This window comes from Schistocerca piceifrons, chromosome 4 (assembly GCF_021461385.2).
Source record: "Schistocerca piceifrons isolate TAMUIC-IGC-003096 chromosome 4, iqSchPice1.1, whole genome shotgun sequence".
Classification (NCBI taxonomy): Eukaryota; Metazoa; Arthropoda; class Insecta; order Orthoptera; family Acrididae; genus Schistocerca; species Schistocerca piceifrons.
Genome location: NC_060141.1, coordinates 824,648,674 through 824,673,235, shown reverse-complemented (window position 1 = coordinate 824,673,235; position 24,562 = coordinate 824,648,674). Strand labels below are relative to the sequence as shown.

At 42.1% G+C, this 24,562-nt stretch overlaps 1 protein-coding gene across 1 annotated transcript in view; it reads left to right on the top strand.

The window, feature by feature from the left end:
• LOC124796227 overlaps positions 1-24,562 on the top strand; it is a 166,409-nt gene that overhangs the window by 83,462 nt on the left and 58,385 nt on the right. The window contains exons 9-10 of the mRNA XM_047260318.1: positions 8,780-9,172; positions 15,954-16,293. Coding sequence (XP_047116274.1) covers positions 8,780-9,172; positions 15,954-16,293 — 733 coding nt within the window. The remainder of the gene's footprint in view (positions 1-8,779; positions 9,173-15,953; positions 16,294-24,562) is intronic.

The following is a 24,562-nucleotide window of genomic DNA, read 5'->3' as shown; positions in this document are numbered from 1 at the left end:
TTTTTTTTTCTACAAGAAGATAATTCTTCCGGGCTATATGGCCGTGGTACATGGAATTCTTCTATTCCTAACGTCTCGTGCAATACTACGCTGGACATCTTCAGAGGTATGGCTGGTCCTGCTGAGTCCTGCCGACTGACGAGTCGGGCGTCGGAAAGACCAGCCATACCTCTGAAGATGTCCAGCGTAGTATTGCACGAGACGTTAGGAATAGAAGAATTCCATGTACCACAGCCACATAGCCCGGAATAATTATCAACAACAGTACCATCCGGTCGTGAAAGCCTTCATTGTATGACTGTCGAAAGACTCATTCCTTCCGACAACTCCAAAGTCAGACTAATCTACCCCCTTCTTCCTTCTTCCGGCTATTGTCCACATTGAACACCACCCAGTGCAACTAATTAATAAGCAAAGTCTTTATGAAGGTTTTGAGAGGAGCGAAGATTACACTAAACTTTCAACTGTACTTAGTTTCCCGTGTTGAAATGCCTCCAGTTCTTCTTCTCCAGGGTCTGATTCTTGAACCTGAAAACTCACATCAGATCCTCACAATTAGTTTGAACTAAATAAATTTAAAGACTGTTGTTCGAGAATTTTTTGTCGTAAATATACACTACTCGCCATTAAAATTGCTACACCACGAAGATGACGTGCTACAGACGCGAAATTTAACCGACAGGAAGAAGATGCTGTGATATGCAAATGATTAGCTTTTCAGAGCATTCACACAAGGTTGGCGCCGGTGGCGACACCTACAACGTGCTGACATGAGGAAAGTTTCCAACCGATTTCTCGTACACAAACAGCAGTTGACCGGCGTTGCCTGGTGAAACGTTGTTGCGGTGTCTCGTGTAAGGAACGGAAATGCCTACCATCACGTTCCCGACTTTGACAAAGGACGAATTGTAGCCTATCGCGATTGCGGTTTATCGTATCGCGACATTGCTGCTCGCGTTGGTCGAGATCCAATTACTGTTAGCAGAATATGGAATCGGTGGGTTCAGGAGGGTAATACGAAACGCCGTGCTGGATCCCAACGGCCTTGTATCACTAGCAGTCGAGATGACAGGCATCTTATCCGCATGGCTGTAACGGATCGTGCAGCCACGTCTCGATCCCTGAGTCAACAGATGAAGCCGTTTGCAAGACAACAACCATCTGCACGAACAGTTCGACGACGTTTGCAGCAGCATGGACTATCAGCTCGCAGACCATGGCTGCGGTTACCCTTGAGGCTGCATCACAGACAGGAGCGCCTGCGATAGTGGACTCAACGACGAACCTGGGTGCACGTCATTTTTTCGGATGAATCCAGTTTCTGCTTACATCATCATGATGGTCGCATCCGTGTTTGGCGACATCGTGGTGAACGCACATTGGAAGCATGTATTCGTCAATGCCATACTGGCGTATCACCCAGCGTGATGGTATGGGGTGCCATTGGTTACACATCTCGGTCACCTCTTGTTCGCATTGACCGCCCTTTGATCAGGACGTTACATTTCAGATGTGTTATAACCCGTGGCTCTACCCTTCATTCGATCCCTGCGAAACCCTTCATTTCAGCAGGATAATGCACGACCGCATGTTGCAGGCCATGTACGGGCCTTTGAGGATACAGAAAATGTTCGACTGCTGCCCTGGCCAGCACATTCTCCAGATCTCTCACCAACTGAAAACGTCTGGTCAATGGTGGACGAGCAACTGGCTCGTCACAATATGCCAGTCACTATTCTTGATGAACTGTGGTATCGTGTGGAAGCTGCATGGGCAGCTGTACCTGTACACGCCATCCATGCTCTGTTTGAGTCAACGCCCAATAGTATCAAGGCCGTTATTACGGCCAGAGGTGGTTGTTCTGGGTACTGATTTCTCAGGATCTATGCAGCCAAATTGGGTCAAAATGTAATCACATGTCAGTTCTAGTATAATATATTTGTCCAATGAATACCCGTTTTTCATCTGCATTTCTTCTTGGTGTAGCAATTGTAATGGCCAGTAGTGTATTTTCTCTCTTTTTAGTACATCATACGGTCTTTTGATTATTCACGTTAACAAAGCCGAAATTACTGTACATTGTTCGCACCTATTACACAGAAATACGTCCGATTATATCAGAGGCAAGCTTATTCCCACACTCTGCGAAAGAAACCAGTATTCCAAAGGCTTTACAATTTTTCTTAATAAATGAATTATTACTAACTTTCGTTGCATTATTAATTTCGATTATTATTTCATAAATGAATCCAGAGATAAACATAGTAAACCGTACAAAATTGCATAATTAATAATACAAATTTTAAATATGGGAATTTTTTGTAATTTCAAATGTTTCCAAAAATATAATTTTAACTGTATATTCAAACCTCATACCTATCGATTATAAGATCGAAATTAAAACACTTTGTAAAGTAATTCCTTTTCGTACATTTTAGCTAGAAATATGAAAATTCTACTAAAGTATTCACAAAGGCAAGCCATTTGATACTGACCAGTCCAAAATTCGAAAAATGATATTGGTATCGACAACTAATGTCGAGAAAAAGCAATGCTAGAGGAAGATGTCCCGTTACAAGGCCTAGGTCCTTTTTCCATCTCACCATCTCTTCCTCACTCTTCCTACACTTCTCATGCCCCACAGTTTACACTGCATTGCTAATTTAGGAAGTCTTCCTTACAGCATACGACGTAGCTGTTCTCTCCATTTTTCTTTGTATTTGATTGCCTTTTGACTTACTGATTCCATCCCTTGTTAGACCCTCATTACTTCTTTTCTAATTTTATCTCCGTTTTTCATTGTTTCATTGCCATACATTGCAACGTCGTAACAAATGAAGTAGTGAACACAAAATATAATCCTTATACTTTTTATGTGTTATCTCACTTAGTAGAATGTGAGTGGCTCTTTTTACAAGCGAAAACGAGACACTGATCGTCTCCCCATCGAGAAGAAGGACGTTTTATGGAATAAAGTTCAGTTCAGTTTGAATATTCCCATAATTTACATTCGTTCATATGCCACCTTCCCAAAATGCCTCTTCTTCTTCTTCTTCTTCTTCTTCTTCTACTACTACTACTACTACAAGCACTTATCCTGATATCCCTACTTCTCCCTCATGATTACCATTTTCTTTTACCCATTTTCATTGTTTTTTCCAGAGACAGCGCCTCATGCACAGAACATCAGTGGCATATCGTAGTAACCCACGTGGCCCTCTGCCTCCATACTCCAGTGGAAAAATGGTTGTTCAGAGAGAAGAAATGAAATCTTTAATAAACCTAATCTTACTATAGATGTTGCAACATGCTGCATGTGGAACACTGAATCAGGAGGACACCCAGACTGACAAACTTGTAAATTTCGACCCTGCCGTATCACACTGCAGAAGCTTGCAACCAGAGGAAGTGCACTCGTCCTTGTCTGGGACGCCCAGCTTTACAGGTTACGGGAATCACAACGTCCTCCGGAAGCACGAGTTGTGCACTGACTGACTCAGTCATGCAGCACTGTTCACGGCCTCTGATACACTGTGCATCGGAGTATGCGCTGATATGAAGCAAACTACCAGTTTAGAACTGTCTGCCGGACCGCTAGCTCAGTCGGTAGAGCACTTGCCGCGGATGGCAAAGCTCCCCAGTTGAGTCTCGGTCCGACACACACTTTTAATCCGCGAGGAAGTTACGTTGCGGCTATCGATCAAATATTAACTTGGTGCTGCCAACCAGCAACAAAAAGAATGATCCTTCCCAACATTTACTGTTAGCGGATTAGGAAAAATTAAATCTGTCGGCCACATATTCTCGAGTTGATGTCTTGTGTTCGTGGAGTGAACATTATTTACTGAAGTCTGTCTTGGCATGAAACCATGTACTAGAAAAATGCATAAAGTATCACGATCATCTGAATATACAGGGTGAAGCGAAATTTGCGCACTCGGGCTTCGCTACGCAACTCCTCACATACCAGCGATAAAAAAATGTCTCTCGCAAAATTTCGTCCGGGGAGTGCATCCGGCAGAAAATGGACGTTAAAGGAGGCAATCTGGCAAAACTGTAATCATATGTATGGTAAGTACCTTTGTTAGGAGCTGATAGCTGTGCTGCATTGTTGGTGCAGTGGATAGAGATTTGGGTCAGCATACAGCAGGTCGGCAGTTCGATTCTGGGTTGAGGCCTATGTTTTATTTGGTAAATGTAGTGCAGGTGGTACGGTATCTGGCATCTTAATCGTCAACAGCGATTGCAGCGGGTCCTCTAGAAAACACTTGCTCTTACATACTACAATCGTAGAAATGGAAGATTGGCCACATCTGGAAAAAGCCCTTTTCATGTCATGGAATTTCACAATTACCTCATCCACTAGATGCTAAACTTGTTTTCTTTGTATCCTCCTCCAAAGGTCCCAAAGATTAATAGCAACTATTCTTCTTGCCTCATTCAGGTCCATACATTTCGTTAGGTCCTTACGTTATCAATAGGACTAACAATGTGCTTTGCGAATAATGTCCGAACTCGGTTACTATTTGTGTTATCATCATGGTCCCATGCCTTTCAATACTGAGTCTGGAAACTGCCTGCTGATTAGTATGTATTTCAACACATTAGTGTCATTGTTATGTCCGCCCTCGGTAGCTGAGTGGTCAGCCTGACAGAATGTCAATCCTAAGAACTGGGGTTCGAATCCTGGCTGGGTCGCAGATTTTCTCCGCCCAGGGACTGGCTCTTATGTTGTCCTCATCATCATCATTTCATCTCCATCGACGCACAAGTCGCCTAAGTGGAGTCAAATCGAAAGGATTGCACCCAGCGAATGGTCTACCCGATGGGTGGTTGTAGTCACACAACACTTACATTGTTATTATTATTATATTGATGGGATTGTGGAAACATCATGTCTATTACCGTTAGGGACACAGTGTAATTTGAAGCAAAACATTTCACAATTAGCGATGTCGGTATGAATCATGCAGAACAATATCTGTCAGAGGGGTAATGCACATTCCATGGAACAGGCGCATATGTAGCATCTCGAAATTGATATTGTTTTTGTAGATATTCTGTCCTATCAGAGGTCATTTGCTTCAACTGTATTTCTTATTTGTCTGACCATGTATTTGCTACTTTCAGAGTTACAAAATGTAAATTTTGGATACATGTAACCTAAGAAACGGCATATATTACCGTATGAATATTCAGAATGAAATTAGCAAATAAAAGAAATTCGCTCCTGCATGCTAACCCAAAACTCTACTCACTGTACCAACATTGCAGCACAACTATCAGCTCCTGACTAAGGTACTTACCATACATGTGATTACAGTGTTGCCAGACTGGCACTCTTTCAGTTTCAGATTGCATAATGATGGTATTGTAATGTATGTATTTTATTTTTCAAAAAATATGTTATGTCGTGATGAGGACTCAATGCTTTCTTGTTTCATTAAGCAGTGTTTATTTCATGTTTTTCACTTTGAATCATATTAATTCTTCCATACTGTTCTCTATTGTTAAACAAACAACCTTTATAATAAGCTAGTTCTATTTTTGACAATACGTTTCTTAACTCCTTCAGGTTTTTTCTCTATTTTACTGCAAACTTTATAAGTATACATTTTTGCTCTCAGACCACAAAATTCTACCATTATTTTTCCATTGCATTCATCTTTCATTTTTTCTACAACTTTTTTATTAACTTGATGAATATCATAAGTATTATTTTCAAGATAATCACTAGTAACAAATTTATCAATCATCAGTTTCACATCTTCACAAAATTCTTCTGTTTGTATATTATAGATATAATCATCTGTACCTTGATAACATAATTCTATATTTTCCCCATACTTCAGGTTTATTATTCTATAGTGAAAATCGTAAATCAGTTATTTATAGATTGAGTATACTCATACCAACATGGATGGGTTTATTAAATGTGATTTCTGTCCTATTCAAATAGGTAAAAAAAAGGACTTCACTTTACTTTCAGCTACTTCTTATTTTTTCTGTTGTTTAACCTTTTTTAAATTCTAGCTACTTTTTCATAAATCTAATTTTTTTGTGTCTGTAAATGGAAGCTGAAAATAAAATTTGTGCTACAACAAAAAGAAAGATTCTGTAACAGAACTCCTTGGAAATAAAACAAAACCAACCAACAAAAGATGTTGATTATGGTTACTTACAGAAAATTTAAGTAATAACAATCTTGTTACAAATATTGGAGATATCATTTACACAAAAGGAGAAGTAAATTTAGGACAATTCAATTCAATTACAAAACCATTCTGTGATAATATTATAGTATCTAAAATTACAGATTTCGTACACTGTACAAGATACAAGCAAAAAACAATTTTTAGCGAAGAAAGAAATATGTGGATCATTTAATACTTTCTTATGAGGAGTGTTTCTTAAATTTGTTCTGCAAACATACTGTTAAAGGTAAATTACGCCTTCTTTTAGATTCGAATACAACAAGATGTAAATGAGCAAAACAAGTTACTAATGTGGATATGGATGTAATAAGATGTAAATATACAAATCCAGTTATTATTCCTTTAAAAATACGATTAGCAGGTGCCAAGATTTATACATTACTAAAGGAACTTCAACAAATACTGCAAGAACTTAGAAAGGAACACTATTATTTATTGACTTTAGACATTACACAAGTTTTTGCAGGAATTTTTAACAAAGAAGAAAGATCGAGTACTTAACAAATGGTTTAGTTTTGAATGCAAGGAGAACACAAGGAAGAACGCAATGTAATAATTAACAATAATAATTCTGTAGGAAAAGACCATTTAAGTTGGATAAATTCTAATTCTGGAGTAAAAGTATACAATAACTTTATTTTTGCCAATTATCGAGTCCAGAAGTTAATTAACAAGTTGATAACCATATTACAGATTTTTTAAAATTGTACCAATAAATGATTAAGGGAAACTTTTACTTCTACATTAGCTGAAGGAAATGGAATTAAAAAACTGGAAGCAACAATCTATAATTATATTAAACCACATTTCCAAAAATTACAAGAGTTCGACCCATTAACAGTGTGTTTACAATTAACAGCAAATAACAGGAAATATTTTGATAAAGATTCTTTTTCTTCTGTTCCACTATCTAAAATGTGGAAAAAATTAACAGATACTCTACAAAACAGTTGTTGCCTTATTTACAATCTCTCGCAGTATGTCTACTGGGGTAATAGAAACACAAAAGAGTTAACTGGAATATAAATAAAAATTAAAGCAGATAATAAAGCAGAAAGAGAAAAATTACTTAAATATGGGTTAACTGTGTTTAGTTTTAATTGCTCACCCATTAATTACACAGAAATTTTGAGGAGGCACACAATGTAATTTACGTAAAACAAATATGCTTTATAAAATCTGGAGACACGTATTTTTCTAAATCTAATAGCTTGTGTTCTACAATACTGAAGCAAATAAATACTGAATAATTGGTACTAATAAAAACAAATAATGTTTTACCACTTGTGTCTAGAAAAAGAATAAATCCTTCCAACAAAATTTAACCATATTCCATTGAAGAAATTAAACCAATTAATGCATTGTATTTGCAATGTACTAAAAATACAGAACAAGAATTAGAAAATTTAAGTACACAAGAAAGAAAACTGTAATATTTGGATGATACACACAGTATTTAAAAGGAAAACACAAGAATATTTTGGAGAAGGAAGAGAAAAATGAGAGAAACAGAAGACGAGATAAAAAAAATTAATTCAAATGACAATAGATAGATTTTCCTATAGGTGGATATTATAAAATTAATGCTTCCATGTCAAACGATAAAAATAAGTTTACATATATGTGAGTATTATGTGAACAAAATAGTAAAAAATTTTGTTTATGTTGTTAAAGGTCTCTGTAAGAATAAATTTATAGAAATGAAGAAAAATAACAATATTCTTAATAAAGAAGGATTTATTTGTATTTCACATAGTAGTCTTTGACAAGAACTAGAAATTTTTTTAGTCTCCTAAAGAAGAGCCGGTTTTGGAAATAAAAATATATGGTTTTTCTACTTATAATGGAAATTCTTTCCACAGGATAGCTTACTTAAAAATACATCCAATTTTAAAAAACAAACACAGTTTCTTACATAATGAAAAAGATAGTTTGAATCGAAAATATAAAAATGGGTCAAATATTAGGAAAAATAAAAGTAGTAAACTGTAAACGAGTAGAAGATCTAGAAGAAGAATTAGAACAAATTATTTGCAACGTTACAATCGAAAATTATCACGGAAAAGATAGATATATTTTTAAATTCTAAAATATAGAAAGTTGTTATGTATCTAATTATTGATTAGAAAATTAGATTTGAATTACAAGAATAAAATTAAGATTGATAAAATTAAAACAACACCAAATACACAAACAATGATTAGCGTTTTTGTTGTTAATTTTATCATCGTTTAGAATTTGTTAAACATAAACAAAATATATTTTCTCTCAAAAAATTGTTTAGCTAGATAGTTGGTAAATGGACCATTTTTAACGTTCAAAATACGATCAACATTAATTAACATACAAACAACGTTAATCAATGTTAGTCATCAATGAAATGATAAACCAATAAAACAACCAACCAAACAGTAAACGAACGTGCGTGTCTGTTTTCGCACGCCTGGCCTCTGGTGGGTGCACCCTGGGCAGTGTGGAACTTGACGGGAGTGCTCCGCTGTCACGATAACGAACAGGGAGTACCGGTCTCCAGAGCTCACAGGGCGCCCTTTGCTCGCCCCCAGGTTCCAGCCGCTGGTGGACGCGCTATGCACGGGCCTGGAGGTGGACGCAAGCCCCTCGCTGTCGAAGCTGGTGCTGGACCTGAACATGGGCACGCGCCAGGTGGCGCAGCTGTGCGCGGCACTGAGGCGCGCGCCGCAGGTGTCGGTGCTGCAGCTGCCGCACCTGGTGTGCGGCCGCGAGGGCCTGCGGGCCGTGGCGGCGCTGGTGCGCGCGCGCCCCCTGCTGGCGCTCAGCCTCGCCGGGTCGTGGGGCGCCGCGCAGCGCCGCTGCGACGACCCGCCCTCCTCCTCCGGCGTCAGCCTGGGTGAGTGCGGGGGCGGGGGCACCAGCGCGAACTGCAGCGGTCGTCGCTTCCCGTTACTTCAGTCTTCCCTACAACCAAAGTACACAGCGTATCTCGTGAATTTCTTGATTAATTAAAACTCCTGTGACCAGATATATGGCATGGAACGCCTTAGATTATTAGTTGTACAGAGAATGCAATTTTCGTATGCCGTAGGATGTATGCTCGCAGTAATGTGTATGCATTTTACGAGAAAGCTGTGTCGGTGTTGTCGGAGGGATTGAAGTTTTGACAAGGGCCCTAAGGCATAGTGGAAATAGCCTGTCACTACTGAGCTGCCTGGAAAAGCGACTGGATATGCAGTTATAGGATTAGTTAAGAAGAAGCTAAATTAGTTGGGACTGCAATTTAATTACCATCGATTTACTACAACTACATTTATTCTGACGCTTCCAGTCTCATTGTCATATGTGCTTCACACATACACACTGAACTGACGTGTGATATGTTCATTATGGCAGGAACACGTCTTACCGATGTACAGCCTCGATAGTTTAGCAGACAGACTGTGCGATTCTGGTCCTGCACATCCTGGGTTCACTTTCTCATAGGGGTACCGTTTTTCTTCTTTCCAGTCCCTCCTGGATGGCCCAGGTCGACTTGACCAGCTATCAGATGAGTACCAGGGATCCTTCTCTCCTCACCCTCTCCCCTCTTCCTAGTGCTGTGGCAAAGAAATGCCATCTATTCTCAGGCCAGGCTTGAACCACAGACTAGACTTGCTGACATAAATTCTCCTTCAAGAACATTTGCTGTCACAACATTTCACACAGACAGGTACTGCCCAGAGGCTGGATACAAGCTGATACCTTACTTAGAACAGAAGTCTGCAGAGGGAAAGTGAATAGTGGTTCCAATTGTTTTCACATTTGACCAGTGTTTAAGTGATATGTGGAAAGACTTTATTGTGTTTGGTGTGATCTACTCGAGAAGGCCTTGAATATGGTTAAACCAAATAAACTGTGATATCCTAGTGCACGCTAATATTTCTAATTTGAAGTCTCTGATGGGCTGTAGTAGCTTTTAACTAGTATCAACAGACTTGCCTCCACAGAGTGTGACATTCACAAGTGGCTGACTGGAGATGGTAATCGCTCGTTAATCTACTTCTCACGGCTCTGTTTCTGACACTCTATTGATTCCTAGAGCCAGACAGATACAACACCACATCCTCAACAGCCTAAATGAGAAATTAACCACTCAAGATGTGACAGCAGCAAAATTTGATAAAGAAAATAGTATAGTCATTATCAGTCAAACTGACCATGTAAATAAGCTAATGAATTTCTCCAAGTTAATAACATTACAGAAATACAGCATATCTGGATCAACAACTCTTCTTTCTACACTAAAAGAGCCATTAAAAAAATAATAGTGTAATTTCACTGACCAAGAAAAGTGACATAGAATGTCATGAATCCATGCACTCCCACATTACATATGCAACCAAAGATACAAAACAAATTCTTGTCTACCCAATTATAAACTGCATACGTAGCCCATCCTATCTATTAACTAAAAATTTAAAAATTAACTATCATATATACCACTAGTAAAAAGTACACTGTGAATATGTTTGTTAATGTTTGTGTGTATGATTTTCTGCCTCTTTTGCTTCTTTAAGCGGTTCGACTGCAAACTGAAAATCGAACAAAGTAAATCTTTAAGTGTTTTTAAATGCTAATGTTACAAATGTTATTTTTGTATATACCTATCAGTAGACAAACAAAAATACCATTTCTAACACTCAAAAATTCATTTTGTCCGATTTTTCTGGTTGCAATCTACCACAAAAAACACTAGAGAGCCAGAAAATCATATATGCAAACATCACCAAACAGATTCATGTGAACAAATGCACTTGAAAATGGAATAAATTCTAGAAATGCGTTGTGTTAAGCATCAAAACATAAGTAACTGGTGCAGTTTTCCTCATTTAAATCATAAATGACACGGTTCTAGGTTTTCCTGAAACATTTGATATGGTGAATGAAATTAAGAAAGCTCGCCATTGGCTCCTGTGTGGCATATAATTGTCAACTCCACCCAGTTACAAGCAGAAATGCAATCTGTAAAAATACGGTCTTGATCATAAGTAAGATGTAAATAAGATTCATTATTCACAACATCCACAGGTGCTCACCAAAATAGCATTTTAAGCCGAGACAGGCAAGCTTGTTGTCCAGAAATGTCTAGATAGATGCAAATAAGTATCACATTACATCTACTGGAATTGACTACTTGTAAAATCATTCAAATAAGTTTGAATGTGGTATTGCTGCTAAGTACCGAGTGAAATGACTTCTTTCTGTATCTAACAGTTCCTTAATAACAACTTCCACTTCCTGTAACAATAATTCATGTTACTTACGCGGCTAGAACTATGTAGTTATTAAATGACTAATTGAAAATAGAGTAATGGTTACTATTTCAATTATTTTTAGCTATATCACTTCTTAGAGAAGAATAATCACATCAGGTTTTATCTGCTCACCACAATAGCGGTGGTGAGTCTTAAGAGACAATCTGTATCGAAAGATACATTGACACACGGAACTTTGGCCATTTCTAATCACCACAGCTTGCTACCTGCTAACTGTTCTTCCACATACAAAAGTTTATGGCAGTGCTGCACATACAACTAATATGGAAGGCAGTGCTTACGGATAGTAAAGTATAGTGTGTTGGAAATGTGAAAGTTGAGCTTTGAAATTTGTTAATCCTGACAGAATCTTTAATTGGGAAGTAACAAAGGTAATTAAGTTCACTATTATGTGAAGTGAACGGCAATTATTGCTAGTACAACTATTCAAGACCAACACATTGAATGTATCTGTTAAGTGCAGTCAATTGGCTTCACTACATATATTTATTATGTCTGACGAAAGACTTCATTTACTAAAAAAATATATTTTTAAGAACTTCCGCTTTTCACTACACCAGAACACAGTGTCATTGTGGTTTGTTATGTGTCCCAGCCCAGTCAGTGTTCATTTGCTCACCAGAGAGTTCGGCGCCAAATTTGAATTTTATTTGCATTTTATCTTTGTGTGTGTGTGTGTGTGTGTGTGTGTGTGTGTGTGTGTGTGTGTGTGTTTTCTGTGTGCTTCTTAGCTGTGTGTGTTGTCTTTTATGTGGTAATCCTATTTGTGTGTGTATGGTGTGTCTGCAGATTTTAGTGTATTTATTTTTCGTGTGTATGTGTGTGTGTGTGTGTGTGTGTGTGTGTGTGTGTGTGTACGTTCGTGCGCGCGTGTGCGTGTATGTAGACTTTATTTGTATGTGCTGTTTTTATTTGTAAAGTCCCTTTAATGTGTTAAACAGTGTGCCCTTGCAGAGTGTAGTGTATTTGTTTAAGACCTGTTTTCCTTCCGCTATTGCCTTATGTATATGGAAGTTTTCCTCAATGGTCAGTTTTCTGTATAGGCTGTGGCTTGGTTTTAGTATTCTTAAGTCTGTTTCTATTGTGGTTGGGTGGTGGTTGTTGGCTATAAGGTGGTCAGCAAATGTGCTATGGGAGCTGTTGCTTTTTTAAGCTCTGAGATACTCCGAATATCTTGTTTTAAAGTTTCTGCATGTTTGTCTTATGTAAAGTGACTGGCAAGTGTTGCATGTGAGTTCAAATATTCCTGACCTGTTTATTTTTCCATGGGTGGGTCTTGTGTTCTGATCTTCTTCTATGTTGTCTTCCCTGTCCTGTATACTATTTGGAGTTCCTGTTTCTTTAATATGTTGCCTATTCTGTGAACAACCTTGTTATTCTAGGTGAGTATGCGCCATTTCGTTTTGTGTGTGTGTTGTTGCTCTGTTGTGTCATGTATGTGGTCATTGTTTGTGTTTTGTATTGTTCTGTGCTGGGTGAGGATTTGTGTGTGTGTGTGTGTGTGGTGTGTTCATTTTTGTACTGTTTGCAAAGTTTTTGATTTAACTTGTTTACCATTTGGGCAGTATAACCATTTTCTACTGCTATTTGTTTTATTGTGTTTAGTTCTTGTGTGTAGTTCTGTTTGTTCATGTGTGTCCTGTTTAATATGTGGAGCATGAATCTGAAGTTTGCATGCTTATGTGTCAATGGGTGGTTTGATAGGTTGTGAATGGTTGTGCTTGTGGTTGTCGGTTTCCTGAATATTGTGAAGTTGTGTGTGTTGTTTGTTTTTTGTATGGCGAGATCTACAAAGCGTAGTGTGTTGTTTGTTTCTGTTTCTAATGTGAAGTTAATTTTTAGGTGTAAGTTGTTTATTCCATTGTGTAGCTGTTCTATGTGTGTGTGCGGTTCATCAATCAGGCATATTATGTCATCGACATAACGGTACCAGTATTTAACATGGCAGTTCTTTGGGTTTATTATGTTTCTGAAGATCATGTTCTCCATGTTTTCTTTTATTTTATTTATTTATTTCTTGCCTAATTATAGACCTGTTACCTGATGTTTAAAACAGGGTGTACATCTTACAATATTCGTTTTTCATCTTTTTTACAGTTTTCTTTTCTTTTGTTTTATGTACAATATTTACAAAGAATGATACTTTTCAAAATAACAATAATTTAAGATGGAAATATAAATAAAATTTTGTTGTTTTTTTAAGAAGAATATAAAAAGAGGATAGAGGAGGGATTTGTTAGTACCATCACCGAATGGGACTGATGGTGAATATCTTGGAATGGTTTCTTCGTTCTGTTGACTGGCAGTCACACACACACACACACACACACACACACACACACACAAACGGTTATTAGTAGAGAAATAATGTTGCTTATCTTATTTATTACTAATTCTATGCATTAACTACTGTAGCTGCCCATCCATATACAGTATTTGGTGTTTTCATGGCTAGATTGCCAGCACTTTTGCTTATTTACTGTCACATCTGAGCTTCCTCATCCTGTTCCTCCTCATTGTCACTATTTTCGCTGTCACTGTCGGTATCGCTGTCTATCCTCTGTAGATTGTTGTCACGCTGCACATAGGCATGTCTGTAATGTCGTGTCCTCATGTACTCTTCATGTGTTTTTGAAATACTGTTTGTCAGTGTGTTTAATTGTGCCCATTGTTCTTTGTCTCTTATCGCTGTGTATGCATCTATGTCGGTATCTGTGTAGTGTAAGTGTAGTGTTGGTCCATTGTTCGCGTATTACCCGCAGAAAAAGGACAGTGTGTTCTGGGGAACCTTCTTCCCCGCATGTGCATGTAGGTGTCTGCCGTAGACTCACGCGGTTTAAGTGCGAGGGATAAGGTCCGTGTCTGGTTAAGATATGTACCATACCGTGGCTGGGATCGATATGTCTCATTCTCAACCGCTCCCTTATGTCAGGGAGGAAGTCGTGCAGTCTATGTCCCTTATCACTTACATGCCACTCACCTTCCCACGTATCCAAACGCCAACTTTTAAGGTGATGTATCGTCTCTATCAGCACACCGGTTATTGTGTGTACCTTATCTAGTCTCCCCACCTTTAACCAGAACCTGGCAGTTCTGTATTTGATCGTGATATCAGTGGGGCATATTACGAGCACCACACACAGTGCATCCGCTGAGGTGGTACCGAAGGCTCCAGATAGCCTAAGTAGGACACTTCTCTGCCCTCGTCTGACGAATGCTTTGTTGGTGACCATGTTCAGTCTATGTGCCCACGTGCTAGCTGCGAAGCTGAGTACTGATTCGAAGAGCGCACAGTGGTATGTACATATGACTGGTAGAGGTAGTCTGTACTGTTTTGAATTTAGCATCACCAGTTTGTGTGGTACTTTTTCTGCTTTGTGTGTTGTTAGCCTTGTGTGTTCGTGGAAATTCAGTTTTTCATCTATGTGTACCCCAAGATAGCGCATAATGTGTGCTCGTTTGATGTTTGTGTCTCCTATTTTAACCAAAGGATTCCTTTGGAGTGATCCTTTCAGTAAAGTGTATGTTGTTTTGTTTTCGGCTATCCTGAGTTTGTTGTTGTGACACCACTGAGTAATTGTTTGTAGTATTCCACTGCCTTTCTCTTCTAAATGGGCTCTGTTGTTTGCAGTGACTACAACTAATAGGTCATCTGCGTAGGCGACAATGCCGTCTGACCTGTCATCCCCATCCAGAAGTTGTAGGAGGGGTTGGATTGTTATGTCCGAGAAGATGGGGCCGCAGATCGACCCTTGAGGACAGCCTTTGATAATTCTTTTAATTACTTTCCAACTCTCCATTTGCCATTCGACTACTCGGTCTTTAAAGTAGTCTAGAAAACTGATGTACAGTTACTGTGGTACCTCCAGATGTCTTAGCCTCTGAAACAGTGCGGGCCACCAGAGATTATCAAATGCTCCGGGAATGTCAATCATTATTGCCATGGCGTATTTCTGTGCGAATGGAGTATTTAAACTACTAGGTGACAGGAAGGCTGGTGGTCCTACCTAGGACCAGTTTCTCCTGAGCTGAGGGAAGTCGATGCCAATCCACCAGTAGTAAGTACATCCCACATATAACTCACACGTGCCTGGTATTGGCTAGGGGGCGGTGATATGAACAGTAGATGATTGTTTTATAAGTACATTGAGGAGGGAAAGACTTGAGGTTCATTCGAGGATTTTTCAGACTGTGTCGTTAGTGAGATTCCCGACAGTCCATTCTCCCGTAACGGCCCCGTCGTTTCTCTGTCGACAAATCTAACCACCCTGAGCACCTGGCCCGGCGGCGCACTTTCCCCTGTAGTCGTGTACGTGCAGCAGACGTCGAGGTGAGGGGCGGGCTGCGCAGGCTCGGGCAGCAGCAGCGGCGGCGGCGGTGGCGGCGCGCTGCCGGGCGGCGGGGGTGGCGGGGGCCGGCCGGGGGCGGCGCCGAGCACGCCGTCCAGCGGCGGCTGCTACTACTTCTCGTCGCTGCCGCGCGGCGCCATGGCGGCCTACTCGTCGAGCCTGGGCCGGCACGCGGCCACGCTGCCGCGCCAGCCGCTCGCGCTGTCGCTGTCCGGCTCGGCGGCCGGCTGGCCGGACGAGTGCAAGCGCAACTCGGACTCGGTGCTGTGCGGCCGGCTGCTGCAGCCGGCGCCCGCCTGCGACGCCGCGCAGCACGCCGCCGCCTCCGGCTTCCACCACGTGTTCGAGGCGGCGCGCGACCCCGGCTGCCAGCTGCGCAGCCTCAACGTCAGCAAGTGTCTGCTCGGCACCGAGGACGCCCTCTGCCTCGGCGAGACCGTAAGTCGGCCGCACGCGGCAAGAGGGGCCCCAAATCCCGACTCCATCCTCGAGGAATACTCTCGTGACCTATTAACCTTTGCCACCTGACCAATTCTTGCACGTGTCATTCACAGCACGCTCCCACTTTAACACTTGTGTGACTGGTTCTGACCTATCTTCTGACCACAGTGGCACAAGGACGCTCTGTGAGTGTCTTAGGCATTTTTGTGTAACCTGTGGTCTGCAAGGTAGGAAGACAACAGCTCACCGTGCACAGTTCAAAAGACTGCAGCCGTACAGACAGTGATGTAATCAGACAATGATCTCAATGTCGGTTCCACTACACTCCATGTAAAAGAAACGTTTTCGCTAACAGAAATTAGTGTACGGGTTCAGGCGTAACTATATTTTATCAAAAGAAATGAAAATCTTAGATTTTCGTTATTAAGGTTTATTTTTTACTCTAAGTGCGACTTTATGACATAGTAATCTTAATTGTAATATGTACAGGATGGTAAAATATTGATACTGGGTGTTCACATCTGTGAAGTGATATCCCTGACTATTCTAAGGTTCTTTAATAGTAAGACGGTTGATGACCATGTCTAGGGGTCGATAAAATAGGAACAAATTAAATGCATTTGGGGCTAGAGATACCAATGAAGCTAAAAATGCAGATGAAAATACCCAAAATTGAATAGGGTCCCTACAGGGCACCTAAATATCACTGCGAATACAATTGCACAATTAAAACAGTTGAATAACTTCGGAGTATAAAGCACTCTACAGTGGCTGGTCAGTCCTTTCGTTAGATCAGATACCTCGCGTTCCTGCATTCAGTTAAGCCCGACAATCGTCAATATGTTTGTCTACATCTCACGGTTGAATGCACGAAAAAACAGGAGAGACTGGTGTTCTGACAGTCAAGAGAATATCACTCGTTGGCAGAGCGCGAGCGTGCGTGTTTACGTTTCGTCGGCGGCGGCAGTGGCTGCTGGCGGGGCGAGCTGTCATCCTGCGAGTCTATTCTAAATCTCTCTCGACTGTTAAACACCAGTCTGATACATTTCCTATGTCTTCAATGAAGCCGAGGCTCCTAGTTGCTCCGTAGCTAAGTTTATTGGTACGGGACACACTACTTGGTTGGAACAGCACGTATGTCATTGCACTCAAATCGCTCGCAAGCATCAACTGTCAGTTCCTGGTGCAATTCTGCATACTAGGAGACTTTGCAGTTTAACTATTTAAGACCTAAAACGAGCTTATGAAGAAGTGTTCACGTAATTACTCACACAATCGTCTCAGCGCAGCGCGAGTCGTCTTGCTCAAACTCTCGACGATTTGCTGCGTGAGAAGAGCAAATTATTCTCTCTGAATTTCCCTATATCAAAGCTGGTGGCCACGCTTTTTCTTTCTGGCCAATCAGAGCATTCATACTTGTTATAACTCCACCCACTAGCCTTTCTGCAGCCTATAAAAGGCATCGTTTTTTTCGTAGGGCAAAGTTTAACTTCTGCTACATAATACTGAGTCAAACACTTTTATCCACGCTGGTTATAAGGCAGGTGGCTGCAGAGAGTCACCAATGTTTTGAGCTGGGTTTCTCCGGACGTTTAACTGCCATCTACAGCTGTTCCTGCAGAAAGGCTTTCTGAAGTGTCGTCGTTAAAAGCAGTGACAGGGGTGGCCACTGCCGGCGGCCTGCACAGTGGCCACGGCATGGCACTGTTACCGCTGGATCTCTCGCTGTGAAGTTTTCAGCCGAACAGGGAACGGCCATTGCTGCCATAAAATTGTCCCTTCCTCAGAACTGCGTCTCATAGCTTAGGTCTGGGAAATCACTTGCATGCAATTCCTAGTGCGAGTGTTGGTGGTTTATAGTCCTGAGATGTCCCGTTTATTCGATTTTCATATCAATAAAATTCGTACATTTTTACGTAATTATGTCGAGTGACATACCGGTTTAACCACAATAGTTTCAGGAATTCAATGTAAGGTGTGTTATTTGTCTGACACCTTATGCCACAAAATCTAAAATGACTGTGTTCGCATATCCCCTCTTCCTACACAGCTCAGTCCAGTAACTCCCTACATTTCAATAGAGTCAAGTAGTGCAGTAGTGAGTCACTGATTCCATATTTGGGATGATGGATGTTAAAATATCAGTTCCACTACCTGTATTTATGATTTCTATGATTTACCTAAATCGCTTCAAGTGAATACCAGTATGTTTCCTTTGAAATATTGTGGTCAGTTTCCATTCCTGTTCTACCCTGATGCTTCCTCTACCGATCTCCCAATCGGCAGGACGCTGAATCCCAATCGTTCCTGCCCTATGCCCACTTCCTCCACTAAATATGTAAAACACTTTATCCTAACTCAGGCAGACCACATGCATGCTTTGACAAATTGCATGCCTATTTGTTCTGTGATTTGCCCCAATGTCCCCCTCACATACCGCAAGAGACATTCCCATTTTACTTTCTCACAGGTAGATAGCCTCGTTTAATCAGACTCCTATCTGTACACAACATCTATGATCCTACTTTTCCCAATTACCACTACAAAATCAGTCAGATTCCATTCTACATCTCCAAATCCCTCAATGCTGACCTGATAAATTCCCTTTTCCAAATCATTTTGCACCGCATCTGCATCCTATTCCATCCAACTTTTTATCTTAAGCTGCTTATACCGTGTCACCAAATATTATCTACAGCCAAGTCACAGAGACATCAGCATCCTGTGCATCAACCCCATAACGTTTTCCTCAGAAATTATCAAGTCCTGATCATCTGTGCCATTAATATCACCTTATGTTTTAATCATTCACTGTTTGCCTTTTTTAACTGATTTTTTAAGTATTGTGTAATTGAATAACAGTCGCATTGTGCTGCCAGTTCGCCATTCCAACTGAGCCGCCCCCCTCCTCCCCCGGCCACCCACGTCCACAAAATACATATAGGCCCCGGAGCTCCGTCTCGTCTCTGAGAGTGAAAGTGAGCTTTATAATACAAAATTAAACAAGGAAGAGCTATCAAATGAAGTGCAGATGTAAAACCTAATACTACTAGTCCTTGGAAACGTCAAATCACGTAACATTAGTATCTGAGTGAATTCGAATCGTGCATAGAGAATAGTCTGTGGGAATTAGGTTGTCATACTGAGAGTCTTACAGGGCGTTTTGATGCGGCGGTAGTCTGTGCATCGAAACAGTGGATAGAAGAGAGTCATACTGAAGGCCTTCAGAGCAGCTGCTGTTCCTCCCTGACTATTACCTCCCCACTCATAGTTTCCTCACTTGTCGGATGTGGCCATTGTCACGGCGGGCACAGAGGTTGCGCGCTCTGATGCATGTGCACTGCGTCCTTTCGACTACCCAGTTGCCGCTTCCTGATTGTCAATAAATGAACGCTTTATTTCTATCCACCTAGTGCAACAGTAACGCATAACACTGCATAGAACTCTTGGCTGCACACTCACCCTTCATGGATTCATTGTTCGAAGTTATTATAATTTAGTTAATTGTTTCATGGTTAAAATTTATTCTACATATATTTGTCAAATTAATGGTCGAAAACTGTCTTATGTAACGAACAATAAATAACACACCTCCTCTACCAAAAATAATTTGAGTTGACCAATTTTGATAATCGGAGGGATGGAAGACACATTTTTATTTGAACCTAGTATTTTGTTTGCAAAGTGATTTTACCAAAATGGCAAAAGTATAACAAATCAACACCAAAACACATTTATTGTGAAAAGTGTAAAATATTACATACAAATTTTGAAGGCAAAATTTCAAGATTGCTTTGACATATCACACAGCAATGTTTTCTACATTTTATGTAGTTTGAGGAGCCAAATACTACCCACAAAACAACAGTGATGTTGACAAAATTGTCTACGATGCATAAGAAAAAATATTTAGTCACTTTAGATATTCTTGGAACAGAGAAGATGGTGGAACTTCCTGGAAGATTAAAACCGTGTGCCGGACCGAGACTCGAACTCGAGACCTTTGCTTTTCGCGGGCAAGTGCTCTACCAGTTGGTACAGCTCTTGCCCACGAAAGGAAGTTTCACATCAGCGCACACTCCGCTGTAGAGAGAAAATCTCATTCTGGGAACGCCGCCCACGCTGTGGCTAAGCCATGTCTCCGCAATATCCTTTCTTCCAGGAGTGATAGTTCTGCAAGGTTTGCAGAAGAGCTTCTGTGAAGTTTGGAACTTAGGAAACGAGGTACTGGCGGAACTGAAGCTGTGAGGACGAGTCGTGGGTCGTGCTTGGGTAGCTCAGTTGGTACGATCAGTCGGCACGTGGCCGTGACTCGTGTTTGTTTACTCGCTACTCGACGTACTGCGTTCGCTGTTGTAATTTCGAACTCTCACTAGATGTGACGTTCTCTTACCGCCAGGCGACAGTGAAACTCACGTTTAACGATTCCTATGCGCGTCCACAGGCTTATGAACACGAACGCATTCTCAGAGACGACATGCATTTCGATCCCCACGAGCTGATAGGCATACACCTGTCTATCACTTCCAGTACAGTCTATTTCAAGATGTGGAACGAAGAGGCGGTGACAAGCTAGTGCGACGTTCCACCAACGGCAACCGCTTTCGCCACTCTGACTGTAACGTAAGCACGGTAACCGTGGAAAACGCGGGTATGGGTGTGCGCACTGTGCGCATATTCGAACTGCTGTTCGAAGACTCGGCAGCGCTCGTTACTGATGCGTTGCGGCCATATGGAACAGTCCTAAGCTACACGGAAGAGAAATGGCACACCTTTGAAACCTATCACGTGCTCAGTGGCGTCCGAAGGTGCGCATCGAACTCCTAAAACACTTGCCGTCGTAGGTGTTCATCGGAGGTTGCCGAGCCATCATTATTTATGAAGGGCAACCTCAGGCGTGTGCCGGCTGTAGACAGGAGGGCCACGTCCGATCCAACTGCCTCCAGCGCCGCCTTGACCAGGTGCCACATGCGGAACCAGTACACACAGCTGTGGCAACTGCATTACCGCTTACGTATGTGGAATCGGTGTAGCTAATGTGCACATATGCCGCACCCATGCTGCAGTCCAATGCGCCCACGAGACAATGCCGTGACTGCGGCGCCGCATGACGAGACGCCCTTGACAGACACAACGCCGGCAACCACCACCAGCACCACCACCACCACCACCTCGTCTTATCAGAGGCGTCGGTTCCGGACGCCGGACGCATGGTGGGAGGTACTGACCCAAGTCTCTCGACGTGAGCGGACACACGGACGCGGAAACAACGGTCGCCGAAGCGTCATAAGAAACGCCGCCTCTCGACGGAAGACGACCAACAGGCCGGAGACAGGGAGCACGCTGCCGACGCCGTCTCTGACGCGTCGTTGCCTTCGGAATCTACCAGCACCGCCCCAAGGCAGGCATCCGACACCACGGACAGGACGGTGGCCTCACCCAGCCCTGACGTTCCCATGACTGAAGCCCCTCAGGACAAAGACCAGTTGATGGAGCAAAATACTAACACGAATTCTTTACAGATGAATGGAAAAACTGGTAGAAGCCGACCTCAGAGAAGATCAGTTTGGATTCCGCAGAAATATTGGAACACGTGAGGCAATACTGACCTTATGACTTATCTTAGAAGAAAGATTAAGGAAAGGCAAACCTACGTTTCTGGCATTTGTAGACTTAAAGAAAGCTTTTGACAATGTTGACTGGAATACTCTCTTTCAAATTCTAAAGGTGGCAGGGGTAAAATACAGGGAGCGAAAGGCTATTTACAATTTGTACAGGAACCAGATGGCAGTTATAAGAGTTGAGGGGCATGAAAGGGAAGCAGTGGTTGCGAAGGGAGTGAGACAGGGTTGTAACCTCTCCCCGATGTTATTCAATCTGTATATTGAGCAAGCAGTAAAGGAAACAAAAGAAAATTTCGGAGTAGGTATTAAAATCCATGGAGAAGAAGTAAAAACTTTCAGGTTCGCCGATGACATTGTAATTCTATCAGAGACAGCAAAGGACTTGGAAGAGCAGTTGAATGGAATGGACAGTGTCTTGAAAGGAGGATATAAGATAAACATCAACAAAAGCAAAACGAAGATAATGGAATGTAGTCGAATTAAGTCGGGTGATGCTGAGGGAATTAGATTAGGAAATGAGACACTTAAAGCAGAAAAGGAGTTTTGCTATTTGGGGAGCAAAATAACTGATGATGGTCCAACTAGAGAAGATATAAAATGTAGACTGGCAATGGCAAGGAAAGCGTTTCTCAAGAAGAGAAATTTGTTAACATCGAGTATAGATTTAAGTGTCAGGAAGTCGTTTCTGAAAGTATTTGTATGGATTGTAGCCATGTATGGAAGTGAAACATGGACGATAAATCGTTTGGACAACAAGAGAATAGAAGCTTTCGAAATGTGGTGCTACAGAAGAATGCTGAAGATTAGATGGGTAGATCACATAACTAATGAGGAAGTATTGAATAGAATTGGGGAGAAGAGGAGATGTTCTGAGGCATCAAGGGATCACAAATTTAGCATTGGAGGGCAGCACGGAGGGTAAAAATCGTAGAGGGAGACCAAGAGATGAATACACTAAGCAGATTCAGAAGGATGTAGGTTGCTGTGGTATACACCACGTCTAACAAACACTGAACAACGCGCTCCAGTACGCGGCCGCCAAATACATCGCTGGCCGCACTTCTCTGGGCGGCCCGCTGCTTCCATCGCTGGCCGTCTTCACACGCACGCGCCCTGACGTGGCCGAGAAATACATCGCTGGCCGCACTTCTCCGGGCGGCTCGCGGCTGCCATCGCTGGCCGCCTTCGCGCGCGCGCGTTTGTCAACACACAGCAATTGGCTACGCCAGGAAACATTGCGATAGGTTTTCCCTGGAAAACAGCGATCCCAGCCTACAGCTTCATTAACTAACAAGCCTTATATAAGCCCGGCCGCCGCCGCAAACGACAGTTCTCATCGGGAAGTGCATTACGCCGTGTTACAGCTGCCTGTGGATGACTCGCCGCACCACTTGAGGTTACCTGGCTGCTCGGCGGAAATCTAGCGACTTCACTTGGAGATACTGAACTTCACTGGACTTGGGAATAATTACGGGACGTGCACCCCGCTATGCACATTTGGACATTGGTATAACCAAACTTTAATTATGCATTACTTCTGAGTGTGAGCCTGGGTAGACGCTTTGCTAACATAATTGTTAAAAAGTGATTTGTGATTTAATAAACCAGACTGACGAGGTTATTGTGTTATTCCTGGTTATAACAGTTGCAGTAAGTACTGGGAATTAAAGAAGCTTGCACAGGATAGGGTAGCATGGAGAGCTGCATCAAACGATTCTCAGGACTGAAGACCACAACAACAACGCCCATGACGATGCGCCGTCAGTGACCCCTTCCTCGCTCGATGACTGGGCTGCTGAAATGGAGGCAGAACACGCACTAGACGCTCCTTCGCCACACGGGACTGGCGCCCCACATGGGGAGAGCCTCACACACGCAGAAGGGGTGCTGTAAAGATACATGCCGCAAAGGAAGAGAAGCCAAATGGCCCCATTATCACCAAGAGGCTGACATTTGCATCTACTCACTCCGCATTTAGATGTCCCAATCCTACTGTGTTCGCACAGTCAACATTAATGGCATACGCTCAGTCATCGAAATGTGCATGTTTCATAATATGCTCCAGGCGGCGGACCTGGATATCGCCCTCCTTCAAGAAATCCATCCAGAGCTGCAATTGAATATTTATGGATACACAGCCTACAGCATTCCATCAAGCGACAGTGCCAGTGGAATCACCATCCTATTACGAGACAGCATCGAGGCATCGGACGTTACGTATCTGCCATCTGCATGAGGTGTTGCTGTCACGGTTGGAGCAGTCCGCATTGTAAATGTTCATGTGCCCTCTGGGTCATCTCATCGCAGAGAAAGGGTCACCTTTTATTCTGAAGAAATTACTCCACTCATGAATGGGAATATGGACCACTACATCATAGGCGGCGATATTAATAGCATCTTGGATCCAGCAGACCAAACACTGTACTACTCTACATGCCCGGCGCTACGGGCATTCGTGCGAGATCTGGCGCTACATGACACGTGGCATCTCCAAGGGGACCGCCATGCCTATACATATTTCACCGACCACTCTGCCAGCCGCCTTGAGGACTCTGCTCCGTGACAAGCGACACGGAACTGTGGCCGACAGCCTTTGTCGACCACTTGGCATCCATCTGCTCGGTCACAATCCCGACAGCTTA